The sequence below is a fragment of the Symphodus melops genome (genome assembly GCF_947650265.1).
Source record: "Symphodus melops genome assembly, chromosome: 11".
Classification (NCBI taxonomy): domain Eukaryota; kingdom Metazoa; phylum Chordata; class Actinopteri; order Labriformes; family Labridae; genus Symphodus; species Symphodus melops.
In genome coordinates this window covers 9655080-9680861 of record NC_136701.1, presented here as the reverse complement: position 1 = coordinate 9680861, position 25782 = coordinate 9655080, and the positions used below count along the sequence as shown (strand labels likewise).

General features: G+C 38.6%; 1 protein-coding gene across 6 annotated transcripts in view; it reads right to left on the bottom strand.

The window, feature by feature from the left end:
• gria3a (glutamate receptor, ionotropic, AMPA 3a) overlaps positions 1-25782 on the bottom strand; it is a 77466-nt gene that overhangs the window by 31454 nt on the left and 20230 nt on the right. For all 6 annotated transcript variants that reach the window (XR_013780090.1, XM_079355653.1, XM_079355650.1 and 3 more), the window contains exon 4: positions 8712-8899. Coding sequence is in view for 5 of the 6 variants with exons in the window: in XM_079355653.1 (XP_079211779.1) it covers positions 8712-8899 (188 nt within the window). In the remaining variant the exon portion in view is untranslated. The remainder of the gene's footprint in view (positions 1-8711; positions 8900-25782) is intronic.

The window sequence follows — 25782 nt, the reverse complement described above, 5'->3', positions numbered from 1 at the left end:
GCATCAGTAGTCATCGAGTTGGCAGTGAACACAGAGGCTGACAACTCTTCTAAAGCTGAGAAATCCGAATAGTTATTCGGCACAGGGACGAATTTGAGAGGTGGCTCCTGTTTGAGATCATCTGTCTTTACACTATCAATCAATATCAAATAAAATTGAAAAACTCTGAGTGCTATTCATTGTATTCTTGTGCGGTACAGTATACTGTATAAACAAACCAGGGTGAAAAAAGCAGTTTAGACAATGTTGTTCACTTTAACATTAATATCATTTAAACTTAATGTTTCCATTGCCAGAATCACAAACATATTATGTAAGTAAATTATTGATAAATATTATACCAACAATTTTAGATATGGCTTTGCTTGAGATATATGGCCACATTATCATTTCCATTTTCTTATTTGATCAATGCAATTTCAGTATCCCTTGTTCAATCACATTTCATTGTGCACATTGACACTGATGAAACAATATATCAAGTAAAACCCTATAAATTAAAAAAAATTGACATAAACCAACAAGTTCTCACTCCCAACATTCAAATGCTTTCGCTTGTTCAGTGGCCCTGAGCTTCAAAATATCAACCCTAGACACATCCAGTTCAGGGCACCACAGTCAGGTTGGTTAGCAAAAATAAACAGGCAAGTTAAACAGTAAATTATAAATTGAATAGGGTTTGGTGTCATATATTTCGCTTTTTATTTTGACAAAGAGGCTTCAAAACAACTTTTCAGGGTGTAGAAATAGATTGAAGTCTGGGATTAATAAAGTACCGAAGCATGTATGAACGTAACCTATCTCAACACATGGTAACACAACATACAGTATTGGATCCCAACATATAGTAACTCAGCGTATCGGAAAGAGACGCATTGTCAGAAAAAATAATGGAATGGAACAGAACACAACACATTGGAATGGAACACATCGGAACGGAATATTTTGGAATGGAACGCACCATAAAGGAACACAACTGAATGGAACATCAACTGAATGGAACAAGATGTAACACACAAGGAACACATCATAGCAAATGAATATTAACAAATTCTTTGATATGGGAATTTAAGCCCTGGTACTTTGGATGAAAGCTCCACTATTCATCACTCTGATTTCCATATTCAGTTTTCTGACTTTAAATATGTGCTAATTGTGTGACAACCTGAAAGTGAGGACAGGCAGGCATCTTAAATTTTATATGTATAAATATGTCCATGTGTGTTCTTTGTGGCAATTTTCCTATCAGGAGGAGCCCTGAAAAAGTCTAAAAAGACCCAGGGCCGAGCGACTGAGCGACAGACAGACAGACAGACAGACAGACAGACAGACAGACAGATAGACAGATAGATAGATAGATAGATAGATAGATAGATAGATAGATAGATAGATAGATAGATAGATAGATAGATAGATAGATAGATAGATAGATAGATAGATAGAACAAATTGGGGTTTAACAAGAGTTAAAGTAGTGATGCTTAAATTTATAATGTGAGCAAAACTGTTCAGTAATTCTCTCCAGTTTTTCACTTTGTGTGAGCTGCTTTGTTTATAAAGACATTTTTAGCTTTCCTCATGTTCATATTCCCTCGCTCTAAACTGTCTACACATATTCTTTAAAAATATAATTTCTTTGGTTTGCTGTGGGATTTGCTCCTTCTCTCTGTTAGCAGTGCTGGTCTGAAAAAAGCATCTCGGCATGACAAATATTTTTAGGATCCTGGTGTTCCAGTTTCAAGCTCCCCTGGGATAATCGCTTTTTGTGAGCATGTGAAACCATCAGGAACCAGTAAGAGGTCAGGCACTACCGTCACATTTAAAAATGTAAAAAATAAAACAGCTTCAGGGAAGAGAGAAACTGCAGCCTGCTTGATTTAAAGGACTTGTATAATAAATCAGATGATGCTGAATGTCTAATTTTAAGGGATTTAGGGGGATTGTGAGTTCCATTTAATCTCAAAAGTCAGAAATTCAGAGGTGTGTCATCCGGAATGCCCCCTTGAAGTATGACCTCTGTTAACTGTAAATGATAGTGTTTATTACTAAACCTAGTCTTGTGTATTGTAATTAAATCAGTCATACAGATAATCATTCATGTTCTATCTGTAAACATGTTAAGCTGTCATGTAGTGTAGTGTTTTATTATCTCCTGGTGTTAGCTAACTGACAACAAAAATACTCGTCCATGTTGCTTTTCAGACTTCTTACCAACTTGTAACCGGAACAGTCAATTAGGGTGTGACGTCATTCCCAACTACAACATCCGACTTCCAAGGTAAGTGGAAAGCACCAAAAGTCTAAATGCTATGACCTTGCATGACCAGTCCTAAAGTGTACTGTCAACTTTAATCTTCTCATCTGGAAGCAGTTTAACATAGGAAGCTGTGTCTGTAACATCTCCAAAAACATTGTGTTTTTCATGATGGGCAATCAGTGTAACCAAAATATGACGATAACAACTGGTATGTTAAATAACCTGAAATTAAAGCTACCCTTTAGGGTTTGACCACTAGTAGTGCTATTGAGCAATGTTCTTATTGGCTTCACCTTATTTTGTTTGACATACTAACAGGACTGACTGTTTCTCCAGTCCTTGTAATAAAGCATCACAGCTGGCCTACACTGGAGATGGTTGACAGTATAAAATAATGTTTTGTTTTTTTTAAGTAATATGTTCAAAAGAGCCTCTGAATGGTCAAATAAACACAACACCGGTGCACGTCAACTTTGACATTTGTTTCTAATTTAAGCACAGCATTGCTGACCACTTTTTTGGAAATCTATGAATTTGAATTGAATGAATATCGGTGTGGGTGTCTGTCTCAAAAATCTTATTTTGGTCTGGCTTTAAAGAAATCAATTAAAGTCCGTTTACAACAACAAAAAAACCCTTAAAATACCTTTAAATATATTTACTTTAAGCTAAGCGAACTAACAACATTTTCTAGCTGTAGCTTCATATTTATATGTGTATGGTATCTGTTCCCTATTTATTCTCTTGGAAATGTTCAGACCCCAATCTCAGATCCCACTCTAACCTTTTTGGAAATGTTGAGCACAATAATGAGATTCTGGTGCATCTGAGTGATGCTTAGACTCTGGAGATAAAAATAAAACACAGCACTTCATCCTCCAGCCCCCGCCAGTTCAACACAATCAAATGAATCATAGACAAATAAACCCAGCATAGACTCATGTTACAGATACACATTAGTATTCACCTCTTTCAGAAGCATATCAGAAATATGGAGCCATCTCCCTGTGCTGTCGAGGAGACAAACTATGACACAAGAAGGCAGACAGAGAGGGACACACTGAGAGCTGATGTCCCTTTATCAGTCTGTGCTCGGCGTTCCTCCGGCCCCCCTCTCTGGACGAGAGGGTCTGTGCTTTGCTGTTTGAAGCAGGCCCGAGCTGAAGGACGATCAGCCTAAATATTCCTCGGGGAATGGACACTAATTAAACAGACTGGAGCCTCAGTCCTGTGCAGAGCTGGATGTCTGCCCGAGTGCCTTCAAGAGGATTGGACTCTCTTCCCACTGATGGAGGCTTTTCTTTGTTACACTGATTTGTCATCTGCCATCCTCAGAAGTGGAACGGACATCCTAAGGTTCATAACTGTCCCCTTTCACCAGTCTACTCATTATTGTTGTACTGCTCGAAACAGGGCAAAGTGTGAGCCGGGATTTCGCTGCCATAAGCGTGCATTAAAAAAAAATAAAAAAATGTAGCAGAGGATGGGCACAATCAGTTAAACATTTCTCTAAATGACCTACTTTCCCCCCAAAAAAACTTGTTGTGTCTCATTATGAAAGTACTTTCTGTTTCTTAAAGTGTTTGCACATTATGCACAACATAAAAAACATTGGAATTATAAGAAACCATTAGCTTGCCCCTTCCTTAGGTTTTTTATGTTCATGGTATTGTTATTTATGTTGTCATAAAATGAAAAATCATTAGCCGCATCCTATTGAATTATTATTATTCACCACAAAAGCACTTAGAGTATAACGTTTTGCCTGATTTGACCATTCAGAGCTCATGGCTCTGTGTGCAGTCTGATGATTTGTTGGTTTCCTTTGCTTGCAACACAGCCATCAGCTTCACACTTGAGATCTTCAGTCCTCTTATTGAAAGCCAATTTTAAAATAAAAAATAAAATGCCTATGAAGATGTAATGTCCCCAGTATCTATGTTGCTGTTGTGCAACTGCCAACTCTCCTGTTTTTGATGTTGTTTTTAACCCACACTTCTCGAGGGTCTCCTTTGGAAGCCCGGCTACAAAGAAGTCTGTTCAAAAACCTTCATTTAAACAGCCAGGGTTCTTTTTTAGACACGTTTTTATTCCCATTAATAATCAAAGCTTTAAAAAAAGGAAATGAAGTCTTAGTGTAGACAATTGTTTTGTTGGGGGCATTTCAGTTCAACCTGGAGTATTAAATGTGTGCTTACGTTCATAGTGTACTTTTGTGCATTTTTTTTGTAGATCAAGTTGAGATTAGAAAGTTAGAACGTGAAGCTAGAAAACAAATGGTCATTAATATGATTAACTGTTATCATTCATTACTTAAGCATTGCATGACAACATATCAAAGTTGAGTCTATTGTTTATTTCTCACTCCAGTTACTGGAATATTCATCCCAAAAGTTGCCAAGAAATAACTTCAATGCACTTTAGTCCCTACACTGCGTTCTATAAAGTTGGCACATATTAGGGAGACTCTTACCTTCGCCTAATTTTGTGAATTAATACTCCTATAATGTATTCTATGTTGCTTTAGTTTTGTTGACATTATGTTATATTGTTGTGGATGTATTTTTTGCTGTATATGTGAATTTAACTGAATGACATCTAATGTCTATAAAGGATTATTGTCCTGTGTTAGAGTGCTGGTTTTCATAGACTCTAATAACAGGAGAAGTTTGTCAAGGAACTTGTGTATCAGAGCTCTGCAGTATGAAGCTTTCTATGCTAGACTCTGCTGATGATACTGTTATCTGGCACTTGGCTTGTAGTGACCTAACTCATGATGTTACACAGTCGCTGAGAGTTTGTGTGAGAAACCCTGTGAAAGTTGTTTCACAACAACAGTGATGTTGGAACAGGCATGCATATTTTCCTGTAGAAAATACCATATGTTCAATTTATATTTTTATCTATATATTACTTTTTTTTCAATTTGTGAAATAATAAGGCATCTCTGTTTTCTCTTTGTGTGAGGAAATGCTCTGAAACTAAGAGCAGTAATGCAGGAGGAACCCTGTGAATGCAGCAGATCATGCTAATGGTTGAAAAATAAAGGCTAAAAGAAAATGTGCATTAGTGTGTCTGTCCCTTTAAAACAAAGGCTGACAAATGTCCCTCCCTCTCAGACAAGCCCGAGATTTGATACACAACTCATGTGTTCATGAAACCTGAAAATATGTTTTTAAAAGACACCTTGTGTAAACTTCTTCTTACACTGTCGCCTTTAAATGAATCAGTGTGATTTGAAGTGTCCTTCAGCCCTTCTCTGAGTTGAGTCAGGACTGCCAGGCCGGTAGGTTAAGCACATTCATACAACACAACACAAAACAACCGGGATTTGTCAGGTGAAGTTGCCATGTTTGTGGGATGCAAAAACAAATTCCTCTTCACCTGCACAAACCGCAAAAATGCATGACAGCTAGCTCTGTTCCTTTTCCTTTAAGAGAAACAGTGGACGCTATATCCAGTATATCCATCTAACCATCTTCACAACTGACAAAATTACGTCAAAGAATACAGAAACAATAAAAACACAATACAACAAAACTACTTTACTTACACTCATTGCAGTGTTTTGTACAGTATCACCTTTAGTTAAGCAACGGTCTGAATACATGAGTCTCTTCTGTGACGTAATACGAAGTGATGTTAGAAAAAAGCTAAAACGGCTTTTCTGAAACCCCCTTTCTTTTGAATTTAAGCTATTTTGTTGTGTTAAAAATAAAATCAAGTTCTAACTTATTCTACAGTCATTATTAGACACATATTAGTATAAACTTACAAATTAATTTGCAAGTTGTTCTTAAAAACATACTGTATTTAGGACCAGACAGCCAGACAGACAGACTCCCTTCTTTGCATTGCCATTAAAACCAATGTCCGTAAAAAGCAGCAGACACTACTATGCATATTCAGAATCCACATACAGTAGATCTAATTTCATCCTAATACAGCATCTTGTTTTAGGCAGAATGGAATTCCAGAGCACCCCTGGGTGTTCAGCACTTCTCATATTTCCCTCAAAAGTATGAGACAGGGGGCTCACACTCCATGGCTCAATTCCCACAAGCTGTCTGCATTTCCAGCTTAGCTGTCTCTCTCTCTCTCTCTCTCTCTCTCTCTCTCTCTCTCTCTCTCTCTCTCTCTCTCTCTCTCTCTCTCTCTCTCTCTCTCTCTCTCTCTCTGTCTCTGACTCCTTCTTTCTCTGTCTGTCCACTGTGCAGCAGGAGGCTGGAGGTGACTGATCCTCGGCAACGCTTATAAATCCACTGCACTTTTACTGTTGAAAAGACTTAACAGTGTTAATCACTCTTTATATAGTTAAAGGGATGGAGCATCACTGATTCTTGTTTCCAAGGCAGTTAGAGAGCCAACAGGGGAGACAGAGAAAACCCACAGCACATTTATCAACAAATAAAGTGAAACTAAATTGACGATGAAATAATTAGCACAAAAAATAATGATAGTTGCATGTATATAATTATATTAAACAGATAACAACCTGTATGCGATGATTATTTTGAGTTCACATTATACATGCTGGTTAAATATTAAATCATGTCAGGAATGGTTGCGTCCAGATGCCTGAGTGATCTCACTTGTGTTTGCTCACTCCTGCCTTTATGTGAGATCTTCCCTCAGGCTATGAGGGTAGGCTATTTATAGTAGGCTCATTGTTGTTGCTGTTATGGGACAGTGTGTCCTACTTACACTGGGAGCTGATATTACATTAAAGCAAGTGTTGATGTCACAGCTCGTATAAGGAAGCGTTCCCGAGAGACAAAGGCGCACCCTGTCACTGTTAAAGCAGCTGGGGAGACACTTGCCTGACAGATGCTGTGTTCAAGGCCACCATTCACAGTACTCCACCACAGTAACGAGATTATAACCGAGTCTGCCTGACTTGACACCAAGTGACCACCATTATCTGATTGGATAACTGGAATCTAATACAGAGGCAATTTGAGCACATTTGTATCAATGTGAAGGGCAGAAAATAGCACATTTCCTGTAATTAATTGAAATTTTCCGTGCTGTTCTGAAAATACTCGACTATGTTGGAGGAAATTAAGAAAGATCTGCACTGAAGGTCAGAGTAAAAATCTGTAGGGCCGATATCAATGAAGATCATTATGCAAAGGGCAGAAGCCTTTATGCACAAATACCTCGGCAAAGGACAGAAGGTCAAGATTTGGTGGGAATGAATGGTTCAAATGAGCATCGCGCGCACACACACACACGCACACACACGCACGCACGCACACACACACGCACACACACACGATATTTGTGGCATCAACAGTTTTTGTGTCTGTCTAATGAACAGCTAGAGCCTGAAACGCCACATGGTAAAAAAAACAAAAAAAACCTTGCAACTGGCAACGTATGGTGTGCTAACTCAATGTACACTGTTCAGCACCCAGTACATAAAGATTTGGAGGTTATATATGTTCTGCTTTTGAAGCAAGTTTTGATACTCTGAAATAAAACCTTTATTTCAGAGGAAGCGTTTCTCGATATACAAGAAGCGTCTCTTCACCACCCTCTGCTTAACAAATGCCGATTTTCCAGTTTCAATAAAGTGGAGGTGAAACAGCACTTTATGTGTTTTATGACAGAGAGATCTTCATTGAGTGCCAAAGCACACCAAACCAAATTAATATGGTAGTTGTAATATTGTCTCCTACCTAATTGAGTCTGAATTTCTTAATTCTGTGATATCTAGGATAATACCTCAATGATATAGGTTGGTGTCAGGCTAAATGTGGAATCAATAAGACAAAAAATTAGCCTCTATTACGAACTGTCATGGAGGACTAGAGTAAGTGAAGTAGACCACTGGCCAAAAGAAAAACCTCTGTGTGCATGAACAATGAGAGACAGAATCCTTGTGTTGTAAAATGTGAACACATGTGCAACACAGCGTCTTGTCCCCCAAATGAACACTAATGATCTTCAGAGTAAATACACCCAGTTTTACTTAACCCTCATTAAAACTACTCTCTGTGCTCACATTAACACTGAATCTGAATCAAGATTCATGAGGGTAAACAGTGGGTGAGCATCGCCTTGGAAACAAGGATGAGGAGGCTGTTGAATTCATACATGTGAATCTCAGACAACATGTAAAAAAAAACAAGGCTTAAATGAATGTACACATCTCGCCTGCAACATGATCTTTAAAATAAGAATGTGAAGATCTGAAGGAAACAGGATGCACTCAAGATGTTTGGAGTAATATTGTAAAGACCAGATAAGAGGAAGACAGGAGAGAACCTCATTTCTCCGAGTTTCTAAATGAAGATTATGTTCAAGGTAAAAAGAAAGGAGAGAGGCTGTGTGTTTACTGTCTTTGAAAAAAAGGAAGATGCAGAGAGGAAGGCAGTTAAGTTATTTCAGGGAAGTCATTTTTTGTTGTTTGTTTTCTAAAGCTGTACTAGTGGTGTTTTTTGGCTCGATACCTGCTCCAGTATAGAGTTGATCCTTTCCACCTCACAGTCAATGAGGAAGCGTTTCTCCTGCCGGCGGTCCATCTCCTCGATAATGCGTCTGTACTCAGTGGGGTCCACAATGTTACCAACCGAACGAGCTGTCACCTGCCAGTTATTGGCTACAGCTGACTCCATGATGGCCTGGAGGATTGCAAAACCTGGAGGAGCAGAGAGAGAATAACATCTCAGTCAGATAACAGTCTCTTTTCTTGGAGCACACCAGCAGGAAAGTGTAGAGCAGCTGTGGAGCTGAGCTCCCAGGATATTATGTCCTTAAAAAAAGATAATATTTAGTGTGTGAAAGACTCACTGTTAACAAACACATGATGCATTTGAGTGTTTATTTGATGAGCAATATCCCCTTCCATTCTCCACCTTCAAGTTTTGTGTTTTGTTATATAAGCAAATGATGGTACATTTTATGAAGAAACACTTAATTTGCATGTATAAACATAAAACTTCAAAAGCTTGCGATACATTATTTTCTTTGGTATGATGTCACTAATCAGCTGGAGAAGTTTCATACTGATTAATTGAAAATGCTCCCCAATACTATTCAATTCATTTAGAGCATTGGGCACAACTTTGGTCTTTGATCTCGAAAAAAGAAAAAATGTTCCACTCCACCTAAGACGGTAGACTTTTAGTTTCTGATTGAGGAGGGTATTAGGAGCAATAAAAACTGTTTCTTTTGAAAATGTTTTGTTTTTTGGGGGGTTAGATTGTCTGGCGTAAAAAGGAAACTGGGGGGCGGTGGTGGCGAAGTGGTTGGTGCACACGTCCCCATGTATGGAGGCTATAGTCAATGCAGGTGACCCGGGTTCGACTTCCCGCATGTCAGTGCCTTCTCTTTCTCTCTCTCCCTGCTTTCCAACTCTGTCCACTATCTCCCTCTAATAAAGGCACAAAAAGCCAGAAATAAATCTTTAAAAGAAAACTGAGATGTCTGCAGCAGGTAGATAAAATCCTTACCAACAAAAAGATAGAACATTTTAAATTGGTATTCAGAATGACATTGGTATCTATTGATGTTTTCCTTATAATTGCCACAATAAAAAAAGAGCAGATGCTATTGTTTTGAAACTGAGAATATTAGTTAGAGAGAATATTAGTTAGATTATATCTATATATATATATATAATTTTAGATTTTTTCAGACATAAAGTAAAAAAAAAGGCTTTTCTACATTTTTCCTACCACACATGAATAACACATGAGCCCCATGCTTCTGGGATTTATTGTATTTTTTTAATGTACTTTATGTATAACGCTATCAGACAGAAGCAACAATCTATTCTGAAGTTATATCATAAGAAAATGGGGAGAAATCACATAAAGCCTTTTCAGGAATGCTACCAATGGTGCATATCTTCGTACATGTTCTCTGAGAAGTTTAACAACAGTATATCCACAAAAGATCAAGTTCAAGCTTAGCGCCCATTAAAAATAGAGAGGTTACAGAGCATAATTCAATATTAACTAGGACGGTGCTGAGAGTCCCATGCTGCCTCAGCACCATGTCGCCTTAGTTATCTTCTCTCTGCCTCGCTGAGGAGTAAAACTGAGTTGACACAAGTACAGAGCAAACACATACAAAAGGGCATGTGGAACATTTTTCAGCACATGTGGTGAAATGGAGTGCTAAAGAAGCAGTTAATGGAGCACAATTGGCACCACGCAGAGCTCGCTGTGCCATGGTATGAATGCGAAGCAACGTTTGATGAAAGGAAAGCTGAGCTAAGAGTTACTTGGCTGAACATTGTCACAGAAAAGCCCAACAACCTGCAGAAATGTAGAGACTTTGCCATTGGTTCAATGAGGAGACTGGGGATTAATGGTCAGCAGTCATGATCTTTGACTTTGAGAAGACATATCAGTTACTTTAAGCTGAGAGGAAAGAAAACCAGAAAGCTTTTGTTATATATTTTACAAATCTGAAGCTTTTACAGAATCCGGCTGGGAGAAAAAGAAAAAAAAAAGATTAGGGCTGGAAATAGAACAAGAAAATGTATTCTGATTATTTTCCCCCTAGAAACAACACATTATCTTACTTTTGTTCTTCTACAATCATGTGATAGCCATTAAGTTAAATTTGTTGTTTCAAGCAAGAAGTGTAATCGTTTTTTAAATCAGTTAAATGTTGTTACAAATAAAATCACTGATATTACCAGGTGCTGGAGGGCACGAGTAAACCTTCATGAACAGTTTTTTGAGGTGAAGGTGAACTGTCTAATTACTGGAGGTGTTGCAGGAAACTTTCAAATGGCTCCTGCTGAGCCATTTGAAAGTTTCCCATTCAACAAAACATCTGTAATGTGAGGATGACATTCTTCATCACATTCACACACACACACACACACACACACACACACACACACACACACACACACACACACACACACGCGCGCGCGCGCGCGCACACACACACACACACACAAAGAGTCCTATGAGCTTGGTATCTAAGAGTATCCAATGGACTAAAACAAAAGTGCTCATTTGAAGCACTCATGTACTCTATGACTTGTTAATTCAGTGCATTAGCACAATTGGAAACTTTTTGATGAACTATACAAGTTGTAATGACAAAGATGTGTATTAGGTGTATTAATGCTGCGAACGGTTTTTAGTAACTATCTTTAACTAATTGATCTGAGGTAACAGAAAATTATGTCACTGCTACAAAATGATCAATCTCGTCTTGAGCGTCATCAGTCTCTGTGCAAAAACAGCATCAAACTGACTATGACTGGGAGTCGTTTCAGATGAACATATTCAATGGTTTAGGGTCATGCTGCAATGTTCAATAATGTATAGTGCAGAGTAAGTGTAATTATGTTTTAAATATTTCAAGATTTAACTGCTTTTCTCAGATTTCAAACCTTTTTAAAATGTAAGGAACGGCAAAGAAAAGGAAGGATATCTCATTTCCTTTCATAATGAGGCTGACAAATCAAAACCTTTAAACATGAACTTTGAGTGATCACAAACATAAAAAAAAAAAACATCTCATATAGGAAGGCCAGTGACCCTTTTGAAGGCACCACGTCAAGCAGAAAAAATAATTTATAACAGCATAAAGTGGAGAATAAATAATCAGCTCCCAGGAGAGATAATGACAACATAAATCAAACATTTCCATATTCCCATTATCTGAGGAACAGACAGGATTTGTTGAGCGGCGCTGAAATTGCCCATTACAAGCTGTATTGGATCATAACAAACATACAGAAACAAAGTATTTTTCCACAGACAACACATTACAACTGACTGGTCCAAATGAACAAAAGCAGCATCACAACCTTTCCACTCAGAGCGTGGACAAATCTTCTGATTGGATCCAATAATGGGGTGTTGTTATAGGTGCTGAATAAGCTGGTGTAAAATGTGTTTATGTAAATACAGACTTAAGTTTGCATTATAAAGGCTTATTGAAAACTGAATCTCGATCTGTATCAAAGTCAAGTGATGCTCCCTGAGAAACAGACCAAACACCACTTCATGACTATTCTAGCTTTAACATTATGTCCTGCATTTTTTTTTATTAGGTAGCAATATAAAATGCACAGAAATGCTAATGATGAGCTTAGGTGGGTTACACATGTATTATCTGTAAATGCATGGTATTATAAAGTCTAATCACGACACTTCAACATGCTCCTTTTATATTAAAGTCCCTCATTTGTTTTATCATTTAAATATAACAGCCATTAAACCTCCATATCAAATCCTCACATCCCACTCAAAAATGTGTTTTCTTATTGTTATAATGTCTGGTCTGACTATTGTTCACTGCCAAAAAGGAAAAGGTTTTTTTGTGCTTACCACAGACTTTAATTAAAATAGAATTTTTTGACACTGTGACATCCTTGTTTGGTTACAGTGAATACTTTTGTACATCGACTGTTCCCATTTTGTTCCTTTGGAACCCTAAGAGACCAAATTTGGACAACAAGGTGGCTTCACATCTCAACTTTTCTGTCCTGATTGACAGGTTGCCATAGCAACAAGATATCATCCAAAAGTAGCCACACCCCAAAGCATTTGCTGCTTCATCACATTATTCTTTTAACATTAAGACCAAACATTATCACAGGGGCCTTTAAAGTAGTGTTTGAGGCCTCAGTCAGCGTGAGGTAACACACTTACTATAAAGGCAGATCCTTTTATATCATTTTTTCATGCCATCTGACTTGTCGTTGCAGTCGCCCCCTGTTGGCCATAAGATCAAACAAATGTTTGATGCACCAGTTTTGGAACCATGAGGTTAAATATACATCTTATTCTGGATCACTTTCCCCCATCAATTCAGTACAATTGAAAACCAGTGTTTGTGCAGATGTGATTTTTAGACACCACAGCAACTTTGGGGGCCAGGAGAGTATTTGGGGTTTGTTAATTTAACGTAGCCTCTCGCTTCATAGAGGTAAAGAGCTGGCTATAGACATCTCTTCTTTGTAACTATTAATCCTTAGATTATTTAATTCTGAAACTCATAGTTATCTGACCTAAGAGACATTGACTAAAAGGGCATAAATTGAGGGAATTACTACTTCAGTGGACAAGAGTGTAGCGTATGAAACTGGTTTCAGATAAGCAGTTTACAAAAAGACTGTGACATGTTATGCTGCTGTATCTGTTTCCAAAGGGGGAATATCTGCCAGGACATGTAAATTACATGAGATCATTTGAATTTCATGATATATATACTGTATCTATCGCGTTAGCAAGGGTAACGCTTATCTGAAAGCAGATGTTAAGCATAGCATGATTCTTTAGAGGCCACTAACACGGCTTTCAGAATGATCTTCAGCATTCATGTGTGAATAATTGAGACTAAAAAGATGACACTCTAGTGTCAAGCGCCACTGACCCATACTTCTGACGAATGTGCATAATTTAATCCCTAATGTTTTAAAAAAATCATCCACCCAGAATAAAAGAACCAGCTGTTCTAAACTGGCTGTACCATTCACTGGTGAGCATTACTTAAGTATTCAGAGCACAGAGACTCAGCTGACACGTCTGCCCTCCGTTCCCCTGCTGGTGACCTTCACAGTGAGGCGCTCAGCAGACAGCTCTCAGATCAGGTATGGCCTTTAAAGACAAGTGGCTCATGCCGGGCGTCACCACGTCAGCCACTCAGCAGTCTAAACGGGATGAGTGTGCATCCACACGTCTGACACTCAGAGAGGTTGAGGAACTCAAAAGGAGACGGTCCTGTCTGCGAGCATTACGAACAGTCTGGTCGTAGATAAGTAGCTGCTGAGCTGATTGCAGACTAGATCCAGCTCTATCACAACAAAGACTTTATCAGGTCAAACAGGCAGAAACATGTTTGTATTTTTATCAGCTGGAAGAAATCGAAACAAGAATCCAGCACAGTGTGTCTCTTGTGACAGAGGGGAAATGAAAAGGCAGCAGCTGAGTGTCAGCTCTCCTCCCAGTATCCTGACACATAATACTGAACATCTTAAGAGGGGATATGCATGACATTAAGAGATGTGTTAGTAGCTGTTAAAAAAAGGGATTTGGGGAGAATTTACAAACGTTTCCCTTGAGTTTTATTTCTGTTCCCTTTGCTGTCACTAAACTAAGCTGGATATTTAGGATTTAAACATTTGTATGGGTTTGTCAATGAAGAGCTATTCACTGTGCTTACAATTTGACGTATTGAAGGAATTTTCTTAATGTGACGTTAAGTGTACTTTACCTTCAGTGACAGAAAGAAAATGTAAAATCTGAAAGTCAAAGAGCGATCAAAGGACAACATTCACCGGTGTGATTTATCAGATTGCACAAATGACAATGTCTTTGGTTCCAAAAGTTTTGGTTGACTTTGTAAACAGATGGTGAGTTTCAAACAGCCAGCAGGCAGGACAACCATCAAGGGCATTATTCAGAGTCAATTATTCAGCATTGCAATGAAAAATAATACATATTTAAAATCAGAGCCATGAGGCTACAAATATATCACAGAAAACAAACATTGCTTTTCTTAAAAAAACGGCAACAATGCAAGTCAAATTTGAATCACTTACATACTGTGTATCTAAAGAAAGATATCCAGTTAAAGTAGAAAAATAAGTGAAGTCCAGTGAAAAAGAAAAAAAGAAAAAAAAACAAGCTCTCTCAGGTAGTGCCGGATTTGGCCAACATTTTAAGACCAGCAAATTTTGTTTCACAGCCTTCATCTCTACATCTTACTATACATGGTGGTGTGATCAGATAGCACTTCTCAGCCAATGTACAGACAGCTCGTAAAAAAAAAGACACTGAGCAATATATTACATAAGGTGTCCAGAGACATTACTCCAGATAAATGCTAATGTCCCAGTGCTTTGTTTAAAACAGCAGCAGACTAGTATAAATCTATCAGGTTGTATGCTCTTCATTAATCTAAAACTACTCAAAATAGTGTTTTATCAGTATAACGACAGTCATATAAAACATGATACCTTAAAGAACTTCTGAAGGTATAAAGAACCTTTGTTAAGTTTCTTCCTCATCGAGATTGCGTGAAGTTTTTGGTCATCAAAACTTTTTCTGGAGTGTCTTTTCAATTTTTTCCAGAATTCCTTTATAATGGATTTGAATAATACTATTTAATCTGCATTAAATCTATCACAGTATTGAAGCAGATTCCTTTGACTTGTTCTGTGGTACAAATTAAGCACTTGAATGCATTGGTAATAAGTGATTATCATGTGAAGGAGACGAGTCAGACTGTTCACTATTCAGCAGTTTGCTCCATTCTCAGTAACTTTGCATTGGGATGACTTTTAATTTTTTTTTTCTTCAGTACAGAACGTTCTTTTTAATTCAGGGTCACTTGTGCTGGGTACTATTTGGGCAGTTTTGGCTGTTGCAGTTGAATGTGATGCTGTTGCACTTTTTTTGTTTCATTGTTCAGTTTGAGCTACAGGCCTTTTCTCGTGTGCTTTCATCACAGAAAGGATGCAGTTGTGCAAACTTGATGTATCTAAATTTTGAAGGCATTATGCATTGCTAAATTCTTGAGTTTTTCATCTGCTTCAGGCCCGTCAGCCATCCCTGCCAAGATTGTTTTATGGGCCCCAAGGTAGGTGTTGTCCCATTCAGAGTTGAGTGCATAATGTGCGCAGGGATTTTCAGTTTGTTTTTCAACGCAAGTGGGTCGAAAACCAAACTAAAGGTAGAAACACCTCACATTCTCATGCAGGCTGTGTTTCCCGTTTACTTGAAAGTGTTTTTCTTCTACACTCATCTAAATGTCAAGTGCCTTTGGAAATGTCAGATTTTCCTCATCAAGGTCTCAAATTAAAACCAATTTTGGATTTAATTATTGACATTAGCTGAGCTCAGAGCTGTCTCGCGTCCATTAAACCAAGACCATGCTCAAGATGTTAGTACACAAAGAACAGGGCAATACAATTGGCAGAAACTCACCCCATCTCCTGCAGAGGATTTTTTTTAAATGGTGCCTGGTCTGATGGACTGTACTGTATGGTTTAAATTTGACTGAAAGAACACAAAAGAATTCTTTCTGACTTGCGTCGATGACTCAGGCAGTTGGTGGGGTATCAAGTGGGAGATATCATCTTGTCATTATGGACTTCATAGTACCAATAATATTGCAGATAGTTTTAATCTCTTAATTACTACACTGTACTTTCGTAGAAATGCATACTGCCGAAAAAGCTGGCACAAAGCTGATATCATTCCACTATAGTGGGAACATTTAAACGTCAAACCTTCACGTATTAGCTTCATAATTAGCTTGTAAGTTTAGATAGGATAGTAGGACCCACCTTCTCAGAGTTTCTGCAGGCATAGGGCGCTGTTTGATGGGGATGGACTAAGAACATTAATACTTTCAGTGTAAACTGAACAAAATGTGCTGTGATCAAGTTTAAGTGGAAGATTCAGACTTTTCTTCATAGCAGGCCCTGACTTTGTTAGAAACTCTGTCATGCACTATGTGGAAAGAGTCTGACAAAGGTAAATACATCATTATGTAGACCTTGGTTTTCCTCCTCAGTTGTCATTTATTGCACTGAATAATGGATAAAATGTTAATTCACTTATTGGAGCAAACACTTGTTTAAATCAGTTAAAGTTTATATAATAAATCAGGAGTGGTTAAATACAATTACGTTAGCTTGCCAACCTTGCATTCAGCAACTGAGAATGTTCCATTGCTATTCAGTGAGCTTCATGTAAAGATGATTTAAACTTCGATGACAGAGACTTCAATGACTGGAAGAGGTTGAGTGTTTCCAGCTTGAAATAGTAACATGATTTATTACATCCTAAATACTGCAGCAAATCAAGACAAATGTAATATCCACATTAAAAAGTCTCAATCCAACCCACAATTCTTCAGGTTTCTCGATTATTTTCATTTAGGTGCAGGATGGAGGCGTGAAAAGTTATTACAGCTTAATTCAGCCTTTTAACTTTCACCCAGTCGGCATACTAAGGGAAAATGTGTTACTTGCACATTAAAGGATTTTCTTGGTTGTGATATCTTTGGGACAGTCTTCCATTTTAGGCTTTATCTGAACTTAATGGGTTCCAATGCTGGTAACCACTGATTCAATAATGCTATACCTAATAAAAACAGAGCCTTTATTGTCTGAGCTTTGTGTCATGAGAGTTTTTGGGTTGGACTTTGAACAGCTTTGGTGCACAATCCCAGTCCAAATCCCATCAACCAGGCCTTTAAAAAATAAATCTAAAAATGAGATACAGGTTCATTAATGCTAGTCGGCACCAAAAATATAACCTGGGACTGAAAAAATGTTCTTAATCAGAAACGAGAAAACTTACTTTGTATTTTTTTTTTCAGCTTCTTCAGGAAAAAGAAAAATGATGCAAGCGCCTTAAAGTCGAAAGTAGTCTTCACAGAGAGACTGATCAACACACACAAAGTATCGAGAATAGTAAGAAAGGACCAAAAGTGAAGACAAGGATTTGAGTTATTGCAGCATCTGAGTCCTCCGTGTTGTGTTTTGTACCAGTTCTCAACCAGACAGCTTGCCCTTTCATCAACTCACAACAGAAATACGATTTAGTGGCTGCGTCTCAAAGAGAAAGAACAGAGGACAACATGTCTCCTGGAGGGATGAATGCTGACATGGACCAGACCGGTGACATGCATGCTGACAATAGATAAACTGTTTTAGAATCTTGCAAGAGACACTGAGGAAGAAAGAAACACTGTCTGTGTTCGATGTAACAAGGTTGGACAGAATGCCTCCTTCTCTACCATATTGACACTATGTTTCATACTGTTTTATGCTCTTGTCCACCAACACAACGTTTTTTGTACACACTTTCGCTTTGAAGTTGGTCAAAATGCACCCAAAGAAATGCAAAAAGATGACAACAATTGTAGGAGCGAGCCACACAAAGCAGAGTGTTGCTGCATGTGGGATTCTCTTCGATATGTGAGCTCAGCTGCCCACACAGTGCTGCCCAGCAGATCAGTATGTACTCCTCAGATACAGCGTTCTTTGCAGCTCAGAGCATTGGTTTTATAGAGCAGAGGAGAGTGGAAATTACTCACAGTCTAACCCACCATATTCACACGGTGGCCATTTTCCTCTGAGGTAACCATCATGACAGGAAGCTCAAATGCTGTTATAATCTTACGGCAATACCAACATCTGGAATGGAACAAATCAATATAATTTAACCATTTCATAATGGATTAGTACAGAAGACTGCATAACATGATAAAAAATCTGGATGTAAATCAGGACACATTTTAAAAGGCAGGGCAGGTAACTTTCTCCAGATACATTTTTGATATTAAGATTTTTGTTGAAATTGTCTTTAAGTCCTGACAGTAATTACTGTATCAATTTATGTGCTCTGAAAACAAAACGAAAAATCCGTCATCTGTAGCAGTTGTAAACACGCAAAAACTTCAGCCAATGTTGGCACTCGACCACGTTTTATAAACTAATCAATCAAATCTTTTTTTTTTTTGAAGAACAGCTATTGATGAATGGATACAATAACTGAGGAGAAGACAAGTTAGGGTTGCACTTCAACAGAATCCCACCTGAGAATGAAAACCCAGACAGGGGTAGATTGGGGATCAATGCTTTTAGTGGAATCCCCTTTCCATAAGCTAATGTTTGAACTTGAGGAAAATAAAGCTGCCTTTACACTAACATTACTGCCGCAGAAGACTGATTGAGCTGAAAGGATTTTCTGACACTAATGTTTGGTAATGTAAAGAAACACAAGCTAATTATCACTCACCTATGTTTCGATGACAAAGAATCGATTGCCCTTCCCCAGCATTATTGACCTATCATCCTTTCCATGAGGCTACAGATACATCACAGATATACATACATGACTCTCTACTAGATATATGTTAACTTCACCAAACTGAACTTCTGGCAAGGACTTTGCCTTGATTAAAACAATGTTTCATGTGCCGTGGAACGTCACAGTACCTCACGAGAAAAGATATTTGATATAATGCATTTACTGAGAGATTCATCTCCTCTGTGTCAGGCAGAGTTGGAACAAAGAGGCGGACTGATGCTTAGCTGGCACCTGGCCCTGTGTTTCTTCTTCTCTGTCTTGGGCAATGGCTCACATGACGACCGAGCGTGGTGTGCAGTCTCAACTGTGACTCAGTTGTCCCTCCCCCTCTCTGGAGAAGGTGACCTCTTTAAAATTCTCTCGCAGGCATCTGAAGCACACCGTTGTCATGGGATGCCCAAAGCTGAGTGCGACACTGATGGAGGCTCAGACAGACAAAGGCGCTGAACTGATTTCTTTGAAAACTCAAAAGAAATCGTATACGTAGCTCCACAAAGCGGACTGTTGTCAGTGGGCAATGCTTTCAGAGACAGGGAAATACAAATGATCAAAGCTGCCAAATGACAGTAAAAGGCCACTTTTGATTACAATTAGCCTAACAACGCCTACTCCCCATGCAGACCGATGCAGAGAACAGCTCCCTGCTCCAAATGAGCTGAACTGCACCCCCACACCACCCACTCCTGCCAAATTCCTGATCAGAGCCAATCAAACAGATAATTTATTATCTAATGACAGACACAAAGTTTCTAACAGATTGGAAAACGTTTATCTGAATGTTTCCTCTTTACCTTTTTTCAACATTCTGTAAACAATCTATTCACTTCTGATAAATCCTCAAAAAGGCATCAAGAAAAAAGCATAAGAATATCAAGATAAATGAAAAACATAAAGCAAATGTATAGCTTTTCATGCTCAATACGGAGAAGAAGAACAGACAGGCCTTATTCCCATCACTGCCACTGTCTTCTTTTTTCAAAAACAACCTCCCATCTCTTAAGCAAATAAAACTGGCAATTTCTCTTGGGCATGCAGGAAAGAGCACATCACATCAATCTCTTTCATAATGCAAAAAGACTGCTGCTGTAATGGCCTTGTGTTATCCTGAAAGCAAGTGTCCTGAAATAGATAAGAGACATTTGAGCAACACAGACACAACAGTGGAGACACAAGCAGAGCAGAGCCTGTAAAGCAGACGACTGCCCTATAAGTCACCTTGTTTCTTATTCAGCCATGTAAAGAGGTAAGGTTAGAGCGGATTAGAATTGGGGGGGGGGGGGGGCTCTGAATTTGTGGAGTAAAAAACACTTGGTGAATCTGACAGCATGTCTGACAAAGCTTTGCCCTCTGTGCCGTTTGCTGTTTGTGACGCAGGAGACACACAAAGGCTTTGCTGACTCCTCTGTTCCTCTACTTGTTCCTCCTTTCTGTACAGCTTCATTTTCGCTGCTATTTACTCCAAGATTTGGCTGTTTCTTCGTCTGTGAACAGCCGAGATGACAATATTGAGCTTAGCGGAGATTCTACTTTAATCGTAATAAACCTCTTGCCTTCTTCTTGAGCCAGCAGGAATGGGCATGTCTTTAAAACAAGTGCAGGATAAGTGGATATAATCTAGTAGTCATGATTGGACAATCAATCATTTCAATTATCCTGTATCATGATGAGTGGCAGTATTATGAGCAAAGAGGCAGGAGAGAAATGTCAGCATTGATTGTCTTTGGTTCATACAGACTGAAAGTAAGTAAGTAAAAGACTGGTTGTTATGACATAAGCTGCTTAACACAGAGCTCAACACTAATTTTCTTTAAAATATAACAGTTGACACATACAGTAAGTAACATATTTATATAAGAAAGTGAGGTCAGCACGCCCAATGTGTTTTAATCTGGTTAAAGCAGCAGTGCACAGTCCGCCAATGGACACATTTCAGCTCAGAGCCTTCATCAGCGGTACGAAGGCTTTGCTGAAACGCTTCCATTGCTGGTCTGTACGTTGCTGCTTTAACCAGATTAAAAGATGTTTCCTCCACTTCTCTCTCACTCTGTCCTCTAGAGGTCATGTAAGGTGAAAGTACAGCCTTGTGACTAGAGGCAAAAAAAATAAATGCTTGTGGCAAAACCCCAAAAGACGAATTATTTCTCAAAATCCTAATTTTCTTTTCGGTAGATGTTTGAAAAAAAGCTCTGTCTCTCTCTACACACATAAGCCAGGATTAAAACACACATGCACAAACAGGAGTTTATATTATGTACCTGCACTAATAAAGAGATGTCAGAGAGAATGGCTGCACACAAAAGACCCTTTGAGGATTCAGTGCCTCGCTAAAGGGCACATCATTAATGTTTGGTAAGTGTGCTGGCAACTCTCAAGCAACCATACCCAATAGGATACTTTGTTCTGACCGGGACTTGAAAAGGAAACCCTCTGGTTCCAGACCGAAGTCCTTGCAAATATCTGGATATGAATGTTTAAAGTGTCCATGACAGACTGTATTACAAACCTGAAACCTGAATCTACTATCATATGACAACCATTTAACATACCAATGACTTCTCTAAACAGACATCTACATATACATTACATGCAGATAGTAATCTGGCCAAAGCATTACTTTTTTTTCAGTAGGAATAAAGACATTCCTGTCTCTTATTTCTCTAGTAAACACTTCAGTTCGTTCAGGCACAGCTATACGAGGTCACACTTGTGTCACATGATGTTGTTTCCTCTATGCCTCACTGTAATTGGTTCGTCTATGCTGTGTGGCTGGTAACCATCTAGCCATATGGATGCAGATGGAGAGTAAAGCCTGACCGATTAATCGTCAGACCGATATCCGCATATCAAGTGACTATCAGTATGGGCTAATTTCATCGTAGCTATGCACCGATACTACTAGATTTATTCAGCAGTCAAATAGCATTTAAACTGAGTAAGTATCAACTATAAAAGGAGTTCTCTTTCACCAGCAGATGCATGTACATGTGCACACTTACTTTCCAGTTGAGTGACCATCCTTTCTTTGTTATACTGTATATCTTTACACAAGTGTTTGATAACTGCATTTGAGCGAAAAACGTAATAATTGTGTATAACTATATCTACTGTATCTCTACAGATCAAACATAGATCAAAGAAAGACCTCAGCCGATTTATTGGTATCTGATTTTTTTCTCTTCCTAATATCAATGTGGGCATCTGCACAACACTTGCTGGACTGTATACTGGAGGGATGAATGCAATGTGGAGAGATTTTCCCTTGTAAAAAAGACCCCCATAATGTTATTATTGTATGGTTTAACAACAAACTTAAATCACAGACTCATCTGACTAGAAGAATACGTGAGGGATCGTTAAAGAATAAAAGAGTTGAGGAAAAAGCTGTGGGTAAGGAAGGAGCTGTCCATGGTCCTGAATTAATCTTCTCTGCACGGAGACCAGCTCCGAAAAAAATTCAGATTACATAATTTACATAAGCAAAACTACATTTCTGTTGGGCAGTGGGCCCATCAGAGAATAAACCTTCAACCAAAGTTACACTGGAATACTGATCACCTGAGGAAAACTGGATGAAAGTTAGGTGTAAGAACCCACAGTAAAAATTATTCAAATAAACATTTCCTGTGCAACCCAGTTTGGCAATGTGCTTGCATGGTGCCGTTATGACTTTTTCAACATATGTTGAGCCAGTTCAGCAGAGATGCTCAGGCAGGTCATTGTCTGTAATGAGGCTAAACGCTGCAGCTCCCCTTGTAAAGAACCAAGATTTACAAAGTGATGCAACGATCTAAAGTTGTGTAATGTTTCTCTGAAGGCTGCTGTAGCTTCTTTGGTTTATTACACACACTGCAAGTCAGCCAGTCGCCTCAATGGAGAAGATACTAATAAGAAATGGCTGTTTTCATGAGACTCAGTGGCCTATAATATACAGTGCATCAAATACACATGATAAATAATACAATCACATTTTATAAATTCCTACTTTCTAGGCTTGAAAACTCCAGAGATGTTTGCAATTTGTTTCTTTTTGTGGTTTCAAAGTGCTGGTAACTGCAGTGTGGAGCCAAACGTCCGCAGTTAACACGTTTGACGTTGTTCTCAACTCCACTGCCTCTGCATGCGTGGATGTGCACAGATCAATTGGTGCCATTTTGGGCGCCTGGCAGAGCTGACTGAGCGCTTGATAATAGAGGAGGTTTGGTTCATGCAGAAAAACTCAGAGACAGCTCATGCCTCAGCTGTATCTTCTCATTGAATGCACATTGTCCTTTGTAGTTCTTAACCAATGATATTAGTGCACACACACATACACACACACACACACACACACACACACACAAACCTACCATGCATCCAAACTGCCTTTCCAAACACACTTCATACCCAGCTGTAAATCTAAAGGCAATTTAAATCCCACTGAGGAGCAGAAATTCATTCAACACAGAGAGCGGATTCTCAGAAACAAAGAGACAAATGAACACAAAAAAAGAAAAGGCACTGCTCTATTTTAAAGTTTAATACATTTTATAAAGTCCTGTCTAACCTTGGAGATTTTCATTCCAAACGGCAGTGCTGTGCTTTCTCATCTGCATCTCTCTGTGTTTGAGAAACCTTTGAAAGCTCTCTTACAGAAGAGCACCTTTCAGTCCCTACTATGTGATTCTGTTACATGTGAATCCCAGTCACGCTCTTCTTTGCTCCCTCTATGTTCTCTGTGAGGCATAATGGAGTTCTTGAACAGACTGAAAAACAGCTCTGAAGAAGAAGGGCTGACTGATGAATCTGGGCCGCAGTCGCCATTATGCTTTGTTAGAGACCTTTAAAGGAAAACATTGATTACGCATGGAGAGGGGTTCAGAGCCTAATGACACCTGTCCATCTGCAGGTGTAGGTGCAGTCAGATGTTCACAGAGTGGAACAGCTGCTTTCAACCCCTCCCTCCCTCTCTCCCACTCTGTTAATGAGCCTGTGTGCCTGACTGCTGAGTGTTGCTCTTTAGTAGCGGGCAATTAATCAGACGTTTCCTTGCGGAGACGAAAGCAGCCAGACATTCAGCAGCAGGGCAGTTTGATTGCACACAGAAAGCAAATTCTCCAGCGTTCTGACCATCCTCATTTGTCGTCGGAGAAGGAGAACGAATAAAAAAGTGAAGCTTAAGGTAGCCGGATTGCAGTTTGTCATTTTGATGGCAACGAAAAAATACATTTGTAGTATGTAGAGTTCATGACTTAAAGGGAGTTTTTCTTTTCTTGTATGATGTAAATGCATGTCATCTAGTGTATTTATAGTGCACAACAAGTACTGTGACATTGCTGTACTGGAGAAGGACCTGAGTGCTTCTTCTACCACTCATCTCAATACATAAAACGCTAAAAATAAAATATACATGACATTGCCCCACAGCACAAAAACATCAGCCAACTGATGAATAACTCTCCTCGACCGGCTTAGTCAGAGGGCCGACAGTAAAGGTCATTACAGAAGAGAGGACAAGGACAAGAGACGCAAACTGTAACACAAAAGAGTCCCTTATTATAGGGAGAGCATGCTGTACTTTAAATCACAGGCTGATTATGAAACAAAGGTTTTTGACACCCACAGCATTAACATTAGAAGACGCAATATTATCTTTGACACTATTAAGTGTCACAGTAATACAGTATGTGCTTGAATTTCCCTCAGGATCAATGAAGTATCTATCTATCTATCTATCTATCTATCTATCTATCTATCTATCTATCTATCTATCTATCTATCTATCTATCTATCTATCTATCTATCTATCTATCTATCTTTATTATACTTCACAACAGAGGTATCTCTTGACATCAGCACAACCTGTGTGTTATCTTGGGAAACTGTAAGGATCATTTCAACAACTGCTGGATATCACATTATTTTATAAAACAAATCTTTTTACAGGTTACTTTTAGTAATACACATTGTTTTGTTGTTCTCAAAAAGTTCTGTTTGGTTTGGTTCTCTCCCAAGAATGTTTTTTTTTTTCGTTTTTTTTTAATTTGGCATCATTTTGACAAAGATAATTGCTCAAAATGTCCCTTTAACTGGCAACGATTACATGCTGTGGCAGCATTTATAAAACGTTAAAGCATGAAGCAATTTGCTGTAAATTAGGTAAATATAAATAAAACCTGATAGGGTTCGACTCTCTGTGGCCAGCTGTTAAAGCCCAGATGTTCTTCAGTTCAGGAGTCCTTTCTGCCAGCAGCCATTTGCCAGTTTAATGAGGACATTTCATAACCAGAGCATCCAGGATGAACAGGTGATGTTGGACTGCTGCAGATAAAATGTCTTTAATCAACCATATGTGTGTTTGAGAGTTTAAGGTTTAACAAATAGTAATTGACTATTTAAAGAGGAGTGGATTGTGGGTAATAGTAACAAACTGCAGCTCTACTAAAAAAAAAGCTAATAAGAAATACAAGCCCAACTGCTTACACTGAAACGATTGTGAATATGTCTGGTAGAAAAGCTTAAATTAGTTCAAAACTTCTGTAAGAGGAAGCAGCTCCAACATGAAAGTGAGCCACTTTTTCAATCTGAAACGCACAGGGATAATCAAATGTAGTTCATACATGGCTACATTAACTGGAATCTCTGGGTATATTTATTCACTCACAATCAAAATCTCATCATACAGTAACAGCTTCATGTTAGTTATATCATCAGGCTATGGGGGGGAAAAATCATTAACAAT